At 46.0% G+C, this 16,222-nt stretch overlaps 1 protein-coding gene across 3 annotated transcripts in view; it reads left to right on the top strand.

Annotated features, from left to right (window-relative positions):
- The window catches only part of SYNPR (synaptoporin), a 111,523-nt gene that overhangs the window by 60,966 nt on the left and 34,335 nt on the right, over positions 1-16,222 (top strand). The window contains exon 1 of one of the 3 annotated variants that reach the window (XM_042015134.1): positions 3,412-3,438. The exons of 1 other annotated variant lie outside the window; for it this stretch is intronic. In XM_042015134.1, the coding sequence (XP_041871068.1) occupies positions 3,427-3,438 (12 nt within the window). In that variant the 5' untranslated portion in view covers positions 3,412-3,426. Of the gene's footprint in view, positions 1-3,411; positions 3,439-5,271; positions 5,417-16,222 lie in introns of those variants that run through there. One more of the 3 variants, XM_042015124.1, reaches the window with a different exon arrangement.

Genomic DNA, 16,222 nt, shown 5'->3' with positions numbered 1-16,222 from the left:
TCCAAAGCAGGTACCTTCCAGCATGTTTTTCTGGTGCTAGTCTTTAAAAAGTGGATATAATCCATTAATCACAGTGTGTGACTGTTTCTGAGTTGGGGCCTGTTGCCAGGTTTGAGCCAGGTGGATGAGGTAGTGAGCAGTGTGTGGGGTCTTGACACCTGGACGTGCACTGGTGAAGAGCAAACTTTTAGCATGTGCTGAAACAAATATTCCCTCGTGTTCTGGGTTCCTGCTGGCCCCCGTGTGAGGGACAGGGGCAGCTCCAAACAGCTGGTGCTGCTCTTGGGTTGTGTCTGCTGCCACCATAGGCATCATTCTTCTGCAAAGCTCTGGTGGAAGAGCAAGAGGCTGGAAGTGATGCCATGATGATTTTTTGCTTTTTTTTTATGCCCCTTTTATATACCTTTTTATAGCTTTTTGTATTTTTAGTGTTTTTTAGGCTACATTCTTAGACTTGTTTAGTCTCCTAGCTTAACAAAATATCTTAGAAACCTCGTAGTTAGGGATCAGAAAGCTCCAGACACCAAGGTCCTCTCCAGAACACATTTTGTAAACTAAGAACCATCCAGGGGGAAGGTTCCTTGGGGAGGGGGGCTCACTCAAGCCTCTCTTTGGGGAATCTCTGATAGATATGCTAATTAGTAACACCTATAATGTTATACCCGATCTATCGTGTGTGTGCACTGCAGTGTGCATTTCAGCGCATTCCACCTGGACGTGGTGCACCTAAGGATCCTTAAAATAAATACTGAGGTAAAACCCCTTTTTCCCTTCTAACCATCTTTGAGTCTTGATTTTAAGACCAGGAAAAGGCATCAGAAGGAGTCACCTTCTGGGGCTGACCCAACACGTGGGCCACTACATGGACCTAATTTTGGCTTGGGAGGATGAGGGAGAGGAGAGCTGTCATCTCCACCCTTAGTTCCATCTGGAATGGCATGTGTGCTTCCGGGTGTGTGCTGTGCTGATGCTCACACAGTGCCCAAGTCACCACCCTGCATTAGCTTATTCCAGCACATTTCCTTGTTACAAAATTAGATCCATTTTGCAAATTGCTGCTGCAGTAGTAATTGAATGGAAGGGGTGTTTTTGTTAGTTTTCTTTATCTTCCCCCCCCCCCCCCGGGTTTTTTTTTTTTTTTTTTTCCCACTGGAGTAAATCAGGAATAAGTCAACAGAATCAAGCCCTTAGTGCTTTCAGCAACATGCTCATTTAAATTGGATGCAAGAGGGTGTCTGTGTTTACATTTGGCCTGCCAAGAATCTCTGTTTCAGAAACTGGCTTACATAATATGTCAAAATGGGTTTACTCATTAGCATTGCAGACTGCGTGAAACAAGACGCAGATTGATAAAATCGCAGCAATATTTGCATCCGGATCTGAGTGGCACAGGGGGAGGGGAAGTTCATTAGGAAATGTTCCATTTCCACAAGAAAAGCAAATGGTTTCCAGTTATAGATCTCAGGCTTCGTTAATTTTCTGTCTTCCCAAATTTAAATAAAGATTGAGAGGGAAATGTGAAAATCTCTGTTGGCAAACAGGCAGTCTATCTGAATATTTCCTGTGCTGGTGGGTTGTTTACAGCAGCAGGTCCAGGTAGGCTGATTATCCTCTCCCAGCTGGGGTTCCAGCCCTTCTGCCAGGCTCCAGCCTGCTTGGACACCACTGCTGCCTTGATTGGTGCTTTCTCTGCAGCACAGGTGGGATGGATAATTTAACATTTAGTAGTATTAATTAACTTTTCCAAATGTGGAGTGGGCACCAGTGCAGTAGCATGCCCCAAAGGGTCTTTGGTGGTACTCCCTGTTCCTGGCTTTACCTGGCCAGGGGAAGGGTGCACTCCAGCCTTGGGCAGAGCTGAGGACCCTGATGTGGAAAAGCTCCAGCTCAGATGCTCCATGACTAGACTGATGAAACTCCATGTCCACAGTGCAGTGTGTGATTTTAGAGGTGTCTGTAAATCTGCACACACACAGAGGAGCAGGCATGAACAGGGCTTCTGGGGTAATATGAACAAGCATGTTAAGAATAAAGCAACAGAGCATGAGAGGGTCTAAGGCTAGTTAGTCAGTGCTTTTGGGCTTTTGCTGTGTGGGTGTTGGATACTTTGTGGTGGGCTGGGGGTAGTGGGAAGAGACAGCAAAGAGTGGTGGGGAGCCAGATATTAGGAAAAGTTTCTTCACTGGAAGGGTAGCCAAGCATTAGGATAGGCTGCCCAGAGAGGTGGCCCTGGAAGTGTTCAAACAACACACATATGCTGCTTAGGGATGTGGTTTAGTGGTGGATTGGCAGTGCTGCATTAAGTTGGACTCAGTGATCTTAGAGGTCTTTTCCAACTTTTGTAATTCTGAGCTGTCCTCATGCCAATGCCTCCCTTGAGTCCTGCTGTATCCAGGGATAAGTCTCTCTCCAGGCTGCTGCCTTTCCTGTTGCTGGTGTCACTGCATCCCTTTCAGCAACATTGGCCATGAACCTTGCACAAAGTTGATGCAGATCTGTTGGATGTGTACTGCTTTTCAGTGGTATCTAAAGTAGTTTGGGGCTTAAATCCCAGGAAGTTTTTTTTTTTTTGCTTTGAAACTCCCAACTCAAAAATCAGAGGTAAGAAGCTCTGATCGAGCACACAGACATGGCATAGCAGTGCTGGTTTGGCAGCAGCTCTTCTTGTGCTTGGTGGTGCTGAGTGCCTCATCCAGTATTTCAGGTGAACTTTTGAAAAGGAATCTAATAAAGCTGGAGAAAGGACCAGCCTGCAGTGCTGCAGGGTCTGCTGCAGCCGGACAAGTATTTTGGCTTGTCAGCAAACACCGGCACATTCGCTTTCAGCAGCGTTAGAACTGATCCACAGCATTCATGGTGTGTTACCGGTTAGGGAAGAAAAGCAGGCTTTGGTTTCTGTATCCTGTGGAGTCTGTGTTGCAGCATTGTTTGGAGGAGGTGTGTGACAGGACAGACCCTCATCTGCTGCAATCCTTTGTGCTCTGGCTAAAGCTGCATCCCTACATCCCACACAGGTACCCAGGTGGGCACATATTTTAAAGAGCTGAGACAGGCAGCTCTCAGCTCAGCAAAACACTTTTAATGTAGGTTTTTCAAAGTTTTCAGAAGACTTTAGTGAGTTTAAGTAAGCAGTTGTTAGCTGTGGGAAGGGAAAATAAATTTTCTCACTGGAAAATGAAATGAGAGGTGTTTGCTTTTCACTTACTCTCACACCTTGCAGCAAGAGGCTGGTCACCATGAGATATAGTGCATTTGAGTGCCAGCTGGAGAACTGAATGCAGTGGGGAAGGCCAGGAGCAGTGGGATGCATCTGCTGGGAAGCTGAGGCAAGCTGAGCATCCTCTTGCTATCCTCCACAAATGTGCACCCACAGGCTGGAGAAGAGCTCCCAGGGCTGCGGGAGAGCCAGCATCACCCTTTGTGCTGATGCAGTGGGTGGTAAGTTTTGTGTGGTCCTTGGTCACCTTTTACCACGTGGAGCGTGAATGTGACTGCAGAGTGCAGCTCCTGAATTTATAAGGCATCAAAGGGCTGCTCACAGTGCAGGAGGAGGCAAGTGCTGCCTCCAGCTCTGCAGACCTGAGTCGCTGTGGTGTTCAGTCTTCAAGGCGGGGCTCAGGTGGTGTGCAGGTAGCTGGTGAATATTTTTGTCTATGTTAAAATGTACCACACAGCAGAGCAGTGCTTCAGCCTGAAGAACTCTCGGAGCATCACAGCATTTCCTCATTACAGCATCCCCCAGCATTTGGCTGTATCTGCTGGAAACACAGGGCCACATCAACAGCAGTGATATCTCTCAGCCTGGCTGTGTAGCTCCTGCTTGTGGCAAAAGGGCCTGGAGTACTGTACTCATGAAGGGCTGTCAGAGCCTGCTCTGTGCCTGGATTGTGCAAGAAGTGCCAGCCCCGAACAGATAAACTGTGTTATCAGATGAATTCAGCTTCCTTGTTTTTGTCTTCAGGATTTTCCCTGTGAATTCCAACACTTATTGCACAATGTAAATTCCAAGCCACTGGGGAAAAGCAATTTTGCTGTGCAGAGAACTGTTGTCACCCCACAGGTGTTTTCATATACCAGCATGTAACTCCTGTCTTCTAATAAAAGGGAAATTTGCCTTATGTCACATGTATTTGAAAATATTTGATGCTGTGTGTAGAAAAGATGCTAAAACAGTGATCAGCATTTATCAATAAACAGCACAGTATGGTTTAGTTTTGGTTACACCAAGTGGTGTTGGGGCACGGGTGAGTGTAGAGTAGACACCTTGCCAAGAGGGATCCATGGATCCATTCCTCCTCTTAACGTGCTGGTGTCCTGAATGCAGAGCAGAGATGTGGGACTGGCCTGAAACCCCTCTTGTGAGGAGGTTTGCTGTGACAAGGTATGGGGTTTATGTCTGTATGTAGCTGCCGGGGGGAACAAATGTGGCACCTTCCCAAAGAAGTGGTGTTTGTCTGCCACTGATGTGTCCTGCTCACAGACAGGTGCCTGAGCTCATCCCCTGACACATCCTCCTCCTCCCAACACACATGCAGCACAGCAAAGGTTTTGTTTGGGTGGATTAATAGCACAAAAATTTTCCCTCTTGGTGCAAGGCAATTCATGGGTTTCCCCCTGGTTTTCTCTGATACACAAAAAGGGACAAAAGCTCAAATTCCAGGAGGATGCTTTGGAGGTCCAGTCCTGTGCAAGCACAGGGTGAGCTCAGCACACATGAAATTATGGGAGACTTGAGAGGTTTTTTTCCCCTTTGTGGATGGGCGCCCTTGCTGCAGCTGCAGGGCAGCTGTCTGAGGTGCAGTGAAACACATCTCAAAATGTAACAGAGTCCAAACAGCCTCCAAACCCCACAATGAAGAAGCACTGCTCCAATGACAATCAGTAAGTGGTAGCATTTTGGAGGATCTTCAAGCTTTTTTCAACTTTAGCCCAAAATTGTGAGCTGATTCTTCTCTATGGAGCACACACGAGGGCCAGAGCGATGCTGCATTAGCAGTGGGTGGGAAGGGGCTGCATCTCCCAGCCCACCACGGTGGTGGGAGATTAGCAATCAGCCCCTCGCTGAGGGGAAAGGGTTTCTCCACTCAGGCTGTGTGTAGTCAGTGTCTAATAATACAAGCATTTTGCCATCCCTCTGCAAACAAGGCTGAGGCTGCTGCCTGATTGGTATATCATTTCACTTTCTCTCAGCATTGATTTTCTTGCTCTCCTTATTTGCTTCATAAAAAGCGAGGCAAGGAGCTGGTGCTTGCTTGTTCCCTCTCCCTCCCCTCCCTCTCTCTCTCTCTCTCTCTCTCTCCTGTGAGAAGCTTTTGGGAGCCTTTATTTTTAGTATGAGACAAACCTTGCTTTATTTCAGGACACGCAAGTTGGATTGTAAATTCTTTTGTAAATGTGTATGGTGATATTTGCTCCGGTAAGTTATATGCATCTCTATTTATTTCTGTAACTGTACTGGTTGGGGGAGAAGTGGGGTTTTGCAGGAATTGTGAAGCCCACAAAATTGTGTTTAGGCTTGGTTTCTTTGTAGTCTCATGCTGAGCCAAACTGTTCTGTGATTTTTAGATACATTGAAATATTTTCAATTTGTATTTTGCTTTGCAGAGAGGGATGCCTGCTTTGAAAACTTGTTTTGCGCTTCATTTTACTGCAGAAACACGGACAATGATGATTAAAGGGAAAAGGAATTTTTGTTTATTGTGTTCCTTCTGGCATTTTAAATCAAAGGTGCCTCCAAAATAATGCAGCAATATTTGATATAAAAAAAAAATCAGCAAGAGCTATTTAATATTGATCAAGCTGAAGTATGAAATTTGACCGCCTATTACCTTAGATCAATCTAAAGTATGACAGCTTGGCACCACCATGCTCCTCATCAAAATGTGTTAATGAAATAAATAAAATCTTAATTAAGAAATTTGCTTACTTTACAGAGTGTAACATCATTAATACAGGTCAATAGACTGTTGCTCTGACTTCCTGCTCCCTGCCTTTGCTTTTACAGCTCAGCAGCCTCATTCCTCAGCCCTCTTGGTTAACTTGGAGACCTCCTTGTTACCTGTGAGGTGCAGTTATTTCTCTCTCCCCATCACAGCTCCTGGTGAGCTTTCCAGGCAGCACAAGTCAGGGACTGTAATAGTAGGCTGAGGAAAACAAGATGTATAGCTTTAATACTTTCAAACTACCTAATACTTGAGTTTTCAGCATTATATTGATTAATTTATTGACAGTTTAATTCTCTCATGAATACTTGAACTGTATCTGTGGGAGTCAATAGCTTTGGTGCTCCAGAAGTCTTTAAGACCTCTAGCTGTAGCACAAGCTGGAGCTGCTATGAGAACATCTTTGAGTATATATCTGCTCAGAAAATCAACAGATTAAACCTAGAATAGTCTGCTACTCTCATGATACCAGGGTACGCTAATAAATATATGAAGTGTACTTTAATAAGATGTTAGAATGCTGTAACTGAGTTTATTAAACCCACAGCAGAAGGTAAGGATGTTTTGTCTGGAAGCCCAAGCTAAGCTCTTCTAAAATCTGAGAGAAATTTCAGATTGGCAATAATTGCTTAGTCATTTTAAGCTGGTTTTGGACAGCTTAAATTTTTCTCCCCACCCCTCCCCCCCTTTTTTTTTGTTTTAGGTAATAGTTGACTTGCCTTTTCACCTGCCTGAAGAGCAGCTGATGGGAATATTTGGTGGTGTGCCCCTCAGCAGTGGCTCACAGGCTCTGCTGGGTCTGTGCCCTGGCTGGGCTGAGCTGATGCTGGTGCACAGGATCCCACAGGCAGCCAGGGCATTCCACAGGCGAGCCCAGGTGCTTTGTTCCTGAAAATGTAGTTAACAGGCACTCAGTTCAGAGGCTTTCTGGTGTTTTTGTGATTACTGTTTCATAAGGACCATATATATTTAGAGCAGCTGCATAGCTTGAATGCGTGTGCTTGGCACAGAAAACATGGTACATAAAATGTGCCATGTGCCACCGTGTTAGAGAACAAGGTACATAACAGTAATTGTCTTTTTCACAGTCCTTTAGCTACTCAGGTGCAGAGGATATGGGTATCTGAGCAGTGCACGTTTCACTTACTTTCTAAGCATAATGCTGCTTGCCTGAGGACAGTGTTGGGCATTTCTAACTTTGCTCAGCCCTGTTATCTGGCTCAATGCAGCGTCCTCCAGGTGAGCAGGGCAATGGTCAGAGAAGTGTTTGGATAACCCAGGATGGGAGTGGGCTGGGCAGTATGAACTGAAAAGCACAGTTCCTGCTCCTACCCTGCAAAACTAAAGGCCTGGTTTTTCTGTGCCACATAACTCATCATAGCAGGGGTGCCAGACTGCCCTGAAGCCAGGTTGTGGTTTATTAAGGAAGGCAGTTGATCTAATAGCTTTGAAGCAGGAAAAGTGGCTTGAAATGGCTGATTTGCTTGCAGGCAGGGGCAAGTCTCTTCCCTGTCCCTGAGAGCAGGTTGCCAGCAGTCAAGGGACTTAAGGCACAAAGTGAATATGTGGTTAAGTCCATTGCTGCAAGACTTTCTCTTGGCAGAGGAACTTTTGGCTCAGCAGAAATGATCCCGTCAGCCCTACATCTCTACAGAGTACAGCTTACACAAACTCAGGGGGACAGGCAAGCTTACCCTGCTCATCATGTCATACATACAGAAGTCTTCAGTGTTCATGGGGTTTTGTCTCTGTCCTTTTGCCCATCCTCATGCTGCAACGTGTGGTGATCCTTCATCTCCAGCTACTCGGTGGTAGCAGGTCTGGGGGCAGCTGCTCCCCAGCCCAGTACCACCAACCACCACTCAGCTCTCAGACCTTGGAACAGCCTCCATCACCTCCTCAGGAGCATGATACCCACTCTGCAAGATGACTTCAGGCTGACATGCAAACCAGGGCTTGGTACAACTGCAGGGACAGGTTCACAGCATGGTGCTTTGCAAGCCTTGCGACTGAAAAAGTGAGATTTGTGCCAGTGGGATGGAGGCATCACTGTCCCTTGCTAGCAGGTGCATCAAGGTTTAAAAGGGGTTCGAAACATTATTTTAGGCGTGTTTTGGATTTCAGGAGCTTCATTTCCTTGGAAACCTGTCTTCCTCATTGCTCCTCTAGCAGCTCAGACAAGTCCTAGAGAAATTCCGTGAACTCTTTAAAAAATTGATTTCTTAAATATCTGGCTTCTCCTGAATGTCTGATACTCTTTTTTTAGCTGAGTCCTTGGAAGACTTAATGAGTACTTTTCTCACTTCTGTTGATCCTGTTCACATCAATAGAAACTCTGCAAGGGGAAAGGTATTTGTATTGATACTGGGTAGCAGCTGCCCGTCAGTGCTGGTGATTGCAAGTGGTACTTTATTCTTCATGTTACTCTTGATTAAGAGTTCCTGTAGAATTATGTGACCAGTTTTTTCTGGGGAATTCTTCCGTGAACATAGGATGGTAGATGACAACCTAACATGGAGTTTGGTTTTTCCTGATTTTGCCTGGGGGCTCTCTTTCCCTCAGCAAGCTGAGCACAAGTCGTTTCAAACATTAGCGTATCACACCCTTGTGAATTTCACTCGGTTGTGTGTGGTGGGCTGGAGACTCAGCACGGCTGGTCTGAACAGAACTGGGCTCTCCAGGTCCCTCCTGAGCTTTAGGTACCACTGCAGGATGCAAGCATTTGGGTGCAGTGCCATGGGATGGGAACAGGAAAGGGCCATGTTCCTGTTCAGTGCATCCTTGCTCCTTCATCCAGAGCCAGTGTGGGCAGCCTGATGTGAGATGAAGAGATGAAGCTGCTGCCTGCCAACACTGCAGCTGTGTGTCCATACACAGGAGGCAGAGTTGCTGGAGAGCCCAGGGGGACATGTAGCTCCTCACTTTGTGTGTGGTGGCACTGTGCCAGCCCTGAAGAAGCTGGAGGGGCCCATGGGTGTGCCTGGGCTGCAGGTGAGGTTGGGGCTGGGGATACACGCCCCTGTAGAACCGTGGAGCTTGCTCAGCCTTTATTTACTTCAGTGTCCAGTGCAGATGGAGGGTCTGGCTCTGCCTGTCCTTAGTTTGCAGATGTGACCAAAAGGTTGCAAAGAGCCCTTGCACCTGCAGTGAAACTCTTTGATAAATGAGTTCTGGGGCCAGAGACATGACAGTACTGTGAAATTCTTCAGCCATCCTCTCCTGCCATGTGCCACCTCTTATTTTGGAGGAAAAAAAAAAAAGGAAGGCAAGTAAAGAAAAGAAAATGAGAAAGATGTGCTAAGCCCGTCTGTAGAGACAGTGGAAGAGACAGATGATCAGCATGGGGTATCTGCAGTGCTGTGCCTTCCCTCTCTCTTTTCCAAACTGCTGGGTGTGTGTCAGGGCTGTCTGTCCATCTGTCCGTGCACAGGCTGGATGAGTGGGAGAGCCCTGCACCACCTAAATGGCTGCGCAGCGGCTCATCTGTCACCCAAACTCCCCGGCACCATGGCAAAGCAAATATGCTGCAGCAGGCTGTAAAGCTGTAAACATATGGGCACTAACAACAGATAAAGTGAGTGATTTAGTCTAAGGGGCTTGGTAGATTACCATAAAATGTATCTTAATTAGAAAAGCAATCAAAGTTGCACAGAGTCAATGAGGATGAAACGTCTCTGTTGGCAACAGTGAGCATTCTGTCCCCCATACCAGGGGATGTGGATGGTGATGGATGCAGCTCATGCCCACTTTGGGCGGTTTCCTGGGGTTTACCCAATTCAGCCCTGAGTGCAGGCTGCCCTCATGCTGAATTATTTCTTCTTTGACCCATGAGACCGTTCTGTGAGCTGCTCAGAATGAGACTGATGGTAGACTTGGGTTCCTTTAAAAGCATTAACAAACCAGAAACTGCTGAAGGTGAAGGAAGAGAGCATTTGCACATTTTCCTTAAAACTATGTACCATTACCCAAAGATACATCTGAGTGTTTGCCGTGTATAGCACAGCTAGTCCCAGATAAAGGATTGGGGCTTCTAAGTGCTACCATAACACAAATAATTAATAAGTCTCTCTCCCTCACTGTGTCTATATCTTATCAGTGAGCATGGCCATAATTAGCTTTCACCTGATTCTGAGTTTATAGCATGTTCAATTGCTTTTTCCATTCTGCTTGTGTTTTCTCTTCTTCCTTATTTTAGTGGCCCTGGCTTTATTCCACAGGCCAGAGTCTACAGATTGAAAAAAAAAAGCTGGATAATCATCTCCAGCAGTGCAGCAGTGCAGATGTAAAGATTGCAACAGCCAAAAACATATTGATGCACTACTGGTTTTGTACAAGTGGCTGTTTATTTTCCGGGGTCTGGGAGGATTTGAAGTACACTGGGAAGTGGCACAGAAGATTTGCAGCAGCTGCTGGCAGCTGAGAGAAAGGGAAGGATGACTGGTTGTCTCAGAATTAAGTATTTTGAACCATGAAGGAAATGGAGAACTTTCAGGTGAGATCTTTGAAAAGTTTTTTCTCTGTGTTTGGAAGCAGGTATGGGTACAGATTTCAGGGAACGTGAATGAAGAGGTGTTGAAAAAAAAGAGACAGGCAAGAGGTGTGGAGCAGCACAGGAAGTGGGACGATGTAGGGGAACAGGACAACTTGACCTGTCCAGATGAAGTGTTTCAGATCTTGTGACCTAAGGACAACATTGTTAGCATTTCTTAAATATGTTGTGTTTAGGTGTTACTTTTTATGATTTAAATGTGGGAAGGAGAGCAATACCATCTCTGGGGACAGAGTATGAGAGGAGTGGCAGAAAAGGAGAGGGAAGTTTTAATTTTAAAAATGTTTCTTGCTCAAAATGTTCCCTGTGAATTCCCAAAGCTCAGCAAAGCAAAGATTTATTTATAGCCCATCATCTTAATTATCAAAAAATAAATTATTTTTACCATGTGGGCTGATATTTAGCCAGGAGCAAATTCTTATTCCAGCCTTTTGCACAGAGGTGGGTATTGAGGTCAAAGCTAGCTCCAGTGGATTTTTCTGTCCAAAACTGGTTTAAGATGAGGCAGTGGGCCCCATGTTTGGAGACAGAGCCAGTGCAGGCATGTGGGACAGCAGGTGGGGAGGCAGCAGATGACACCAGATAGTTACACTGGAGCCTAGGGAGCTGAGAGGAAGCTACTAATGGCCTCTGATGAGCATGGATGTGATAGTAATGACGTTAATGCCCTTTCATTCACCCAAAAACATCTTCAGGAATGTATAATCCCTGCTAGTCAATGGGCAATCATTAGGTCATAAATAATACAGTGTGATTGAAGGACAAGAGCCTTTCCTGTATAATAATTTTCCATCAGTGCTGACCCAGGGAAGGTTTGGTTGCAGCCCCCTCGCTGTGCCATGCTGCAGGGACCCAGCTGTCAGAGCATTTTCTGGTCAGAGGAGTGCTCCAGCCTCTCAGTTCCACTGTGTGCATCTGTCACCAGAGCAGGAAAATTCTCCTCAGGAGAATTCCAGGTCCATGGAGCAGTGCTGGGAAAGGAGCTGAAGCTAATGGAAGGAACAAAGACACAAATTAGGCAAGGAAGCAGTTCCAGGAGCCATCAGGGACTGTTACCAAAGGAGAGTGATGCCTGGTGGTGATGCTGGGAGAGCTGGGAATGGGGCTGGGAGAGGTGCCTTGTCCCAGCCCCAGCCCAGGGCAGATGGTGTGTACACTGTGTATGACACTTCTTTTGCAAGCTGGGTTTGTGGTCCCCTGCCATTCAGTGCTGCAGTGGAGGGGGTGTGGTGTAGTCTTGGCTGTAGTTGAGCCCCTGCGCCTGTATTGACCATCAGGGATTTAAAGACATTAAGTTCAGGGGCACTTTCCCTTCACAGATTGCTCCCCATGTGTGCCTGTCACTCAGCAATAATGTAAATCCCTCTGATTATTAGAGGTAGTAAATCCTACTTAGTAATAACTTGGATCATCTGCTGTATGCATTTATATTACGTTACGGGCCATTTTAAGCCCAGATGCTTTTAAACCCACCAAGCAAAAGAGGAAACGAGCAGCCATCCAACCTTTTTTATTTTATAATTAAATGTTTACGCTTGTTACACAATAAATCCCATATAATCAGGCTGTAAAGTCTCCACAAAACCTGTTGTTTTCTGGAGGGAGCAGAAGCAGAGTTATATACATGCATTAACCTGAGCGTTTGCTGGGTTGTTGCACATTACCTGTTAGTAAAATGAGAATTGACTTAACCTATTAGAAAAGCTCTCTTGTACCTCACCATGGCTTTCCATGGTTTTGCCTACAGTGGTCACATGTGGTTGGTGCCAAAGCAGCTCATGAGACAAGAGGACGGGGACACAGCCTGGGAGTGGCTGCTCTCCAGGACTCTGGGCACTTGTGATGTTCTGGGCACTGTCACAGTGTGGATCCTGGTAGAGACCACTACGGTTGGGTTTTTTTTTTTTTGCTGGAAGTCTAGGGCTAGAAAAGCTCTCAGGCCCAAAAAGGAGCACATCTTTGCTGCAGTGACATATATCACAGCATGAGTCATTCAGGGATTATATGTACAAATCTAAACATCTGTCCAACTTGTGCTCTCACGTCCTTAAAGGAAGAGGGCACAAAGGGGAAGTTGTGGAGGCTTCAGAGGGAGAGCCATAACTTCCAGACTGTTCTACAGCCAGAGGGGAAAAGGGCTGCAGGCTGTAGACATGTCTGTGATACATCCCAAATCAAGCCACGTACACCCAGTAATTACCTAAGCCTGTCTGCAGCACTTGTTGGTGTCTTTTGTTTCATGGAAGACTCATCACCAATGTGTCAATGTCCATGTGCTGAAAGCAATTTATGCAATAAATTTCAAAAAAAACCCCTCAGGTCCTTGTAAATGTTTACCTCCAACCTTTGACTAATGGTTAGATGGTCTGGGAGAGCTTGGCAGCTCTGCCCAGCTTGTGTAAGTACCTTTGTACTCCAACAGCTTTTCGCTGAGTCCAAGAAGAGATGCTGTAAATGTGTCTCTGTTTTCTGCCTGTTAACTCCTCCATGCATGCTGCCAACCTTAGCATTAGCTTTCAGCTTTGTGGCTGACCCATTAAATATTGGATGAAACAGCTTGCATTACGTTTTGAACTTAATAAATAGGAAATGCATTTCCTATTTCCAGATTCTGTCTGACCATTTGGAAGAACAGTGTTCTTTACCCCAATGAATGGTTATCTAATCCTCTCATATACAGCTGGGCTTTATTCTATTAAAATGTAGTGAGAAAAGACTACCATACCATTATTTGGTGGAGCTAAATGGGGTTTTTAGAATAATCAATGGAAGATGAATGAAAAAGATTAAGGTTTTCTTCAAAGAAAAGGAAAATTGTCTCCTTGGGATTCAAGTATTGTATAACCAAATTATTATAACATGAAATTTACTCACTAAAAATACCCCAATTTCATTTCCATAGATCTTTCCGTTAATAATCAAATCAAGTTTTTGGGTTTTTTTTTCATTTAAAAAAAAAGCTAAGCATTAAATGAAGTGCTGTGCTTTAAACAGAGGATGCTGTGAGATTCCTGCGTGCTCTGGGGTCAGGTCTTTCCATCCAGCTGGTGGCATCAAGGGCTGCACTTTGTGGGTGCTCTAAAATGCCAGGCAGAGGTTTACTGCTGCAGATGCCCTCATGAAGACCCTACCACCATGTAGGGAAGTCGTGGAGCAGAGTGGTCTCCTCCAGGTGGATGACAGTGGCACATGTGGTTCTTCATGCTCACACTCTGAGTTGCTCCCTCATCCCTGGGGTTTTCACTCCATGCAGACCAGGGCTGGGCTGGCACAGGAGCCTTCTTAGCAATGCTGCTGTTTATTTATAAGGTGGGGACACTAAATCCCAGCAATCAGTGAACTATGGCTTTAGGGCTTGTTTCTCAGCAGGAGCAGAATGTATTTCAGCTTTCTCCCTGTATAGCTGTTGAAGGAAAATTACTCTAGCTAGTTGTCACCCCCCCCCCCCAGCACTGGGTCAGCTGCGATGCCATCCACCTCCAATTCATCAACCAGTCAAGTTGATATAATTAGGAATCCCAAAGTCAATAATCTGATAATCTCCAGTGCACAAAGGCTTGTATGTAGGAGAAGTGATTCCAGGAAGTCTGCAGCTCAGATCCGTGCAGGAAAAATGCCAGATTTTAAAAAAGAAACAGGCAGAGACCCAGAGGAGAGAATGCTTCCTAATCCTTCACTGGTGACATATTTTGGGCTATCAGTTCTGCAGTAAATGTTTCCCGTACAGTCATTTAGTGCATTCGAACCTCTCCTTCACAGCATAAAGAATAATAACGTTCAATTACTGGTTCTGCCCCATAAGTAAATAATCTCAGTTTAACGAGACACTCTGCTGGGTAAGCGATGCCAGCTGTGGGGTGACATCTCCAGAGCCCTCAGAGCAACGTGCTCCCTTCTCGCTCCACACACGCTCTTGGCCACAGCAAGCAGCAGGAAGTGTAAGGCAGTTGAACATTTGGCAAAGGTTTTGCAGTCTCTCTGTTACGGTGATATGGAGAAAGGGAGGTCTCAGATCCAGAAATTATGCCAGAAAACTAGGGCTCCTTTTAAAACACTCTGAGCATGTAAAATGACTAACAATAGTGTAGGCGTTTTGAATATTTTAGGTTGCTCTTTAGAAGTGTCAGGAGTTCCCCTCAGCTTTCCAGTGTTAGGGCAGGAGTAGGGGACTGGGGGGACCTCTTTGGGAAAGTGTCCAGCAGGTTCGTTCCCATTTTCCTTCCTCAGTGCCAAGAGAAAGCATTGGAAACCAAACCACGTAGCTAACTGCGTCCCTCACAGTCTGTTTTTGGCCACCACAGCTCCAGGCAAGACTAACACTTTCTTTTTAAGATCTTTCCCTCCTGGAGGACCCACCAAGGAGCCTTCAGGCAGAGCGGATCCTCTCCTTTGACGCAGGATAGTTTTCAGGTGCCTCCCCAGCATGGCTCCATCCTGTCAGCCAGCAAGTTGCCACAGGCTGCTGCACAGGGCAGACGTGCTCCTGGAAAAAGCAAGTGGTTTATATAGAAGTTACATCCATTTTATCGTCCTACCGAGATGTTTTAGCTGTAACATGTGCCACGTAAGCCTTTTAACTTGCCTTTTCAGGAACTGTTCTGCCTTCTCCTGGTGCGCAGAGTGAGCTTGTTGCTCAGCAGGCATTGAGAGGAATTGTCGGAAAGCCAAACAGGGAGAAGCTATAGGAAATCATCCCATTTTTCCCTTCCACGGTGGGATGAGTGATGTCCAGGGTCACATGTTGAGGCACTACCAACTGTTTAATTCACAGCTGGAACTTGGGCTCCTTCAGGGCATTACACATCCCAAGCCCCTGGCCACTGGGTTGGGAAACGAAGGAACCAGCCTTGAGCCTGGATAAATGACAGCACCTGAATGCTCAACTACAGGATTCACTGCCATTGCATCGAAACCTGGCATTGGAAGAAGGGAGGTGATCACATAAATCATATGATGAACCTTTCCCTGCCCTGCACTGGTGTGAGAAGCAGTATTGTGCTCTGCTAGGTATTGCTGTTTTTTCACAAAGTGCTAAGGAGCCAACTGGTCTTTAAAACATGTTTATCTGGTTTCACAGGGAAGGCTGGTTTATTGTTGCACAGTACCATAATAAATATAATTTTGTTGGTTAAGTTATACTGTGGGATTATACTTCCTTACAAAAATCTACCAATAGTCTGGGCCAGGGCTGGAGGTCAAAGAGGGAATATCACCATAACAGGATCTGGGAATGGTGTTAATCACTCTACAGAAACTTACTGCCTTGTCAGTGTTGGGTCTGAGACCATGAGGAAGAAGGATGATCTTCCAACCAGGCTAGACTGGACACGTGAGATGTGCATTGCTCCAGCCTGTGCTGAGGGGCACAAATAATATTCCTTTCTCTCTCTCCCTTCGGTCTGTGGCCTCATCAGGTGGGTTGGCAACTGCTTCCATAACACGCACTGAACTAGTGGGATGCTTGGTGTGTTACGCCACACGGAATGTGGACCACTGATCTCCACGCTGGGGACAGGCATTTTCCATTTCCCTGCAAGGGTCCAGGCACATGTGAAGGCCCAGCCTCTCCACTGTGTCACAATGGCAGGGCAATAGCTGCAGCTACAGGAGGAATGGGGAGCACAGGAGAAAGCAGGATTTGCCCTGCTCCCACACCTGTGGGCAGGATTAGCCTGGCATAGCCAGGGCAGCAAGAATTTGTTGCCTCAAGGGCACTGTGTTTCTCCCACTC

This window comes from Corvus kubaryi, unplaced genomic scaffold (assembly GCF_017639235.1).
Source record: "Corvus kubaryi isolate FWS band 111438036 unplaced genomic scaffold, C.kubaryi_AGA036_p1.0 136, whole genome shotgun sequence".
Lineage (NCBI taxonomy): Eukaryota > Metazoa > Chordata > Aves > Passeriformes > Corvidae > Corvus > Corvus kubaryi.
Note: the sequence above shows the minus strand (reverse complement) of the source record. Positions and strands in the feature narration are given on the sequence as shown.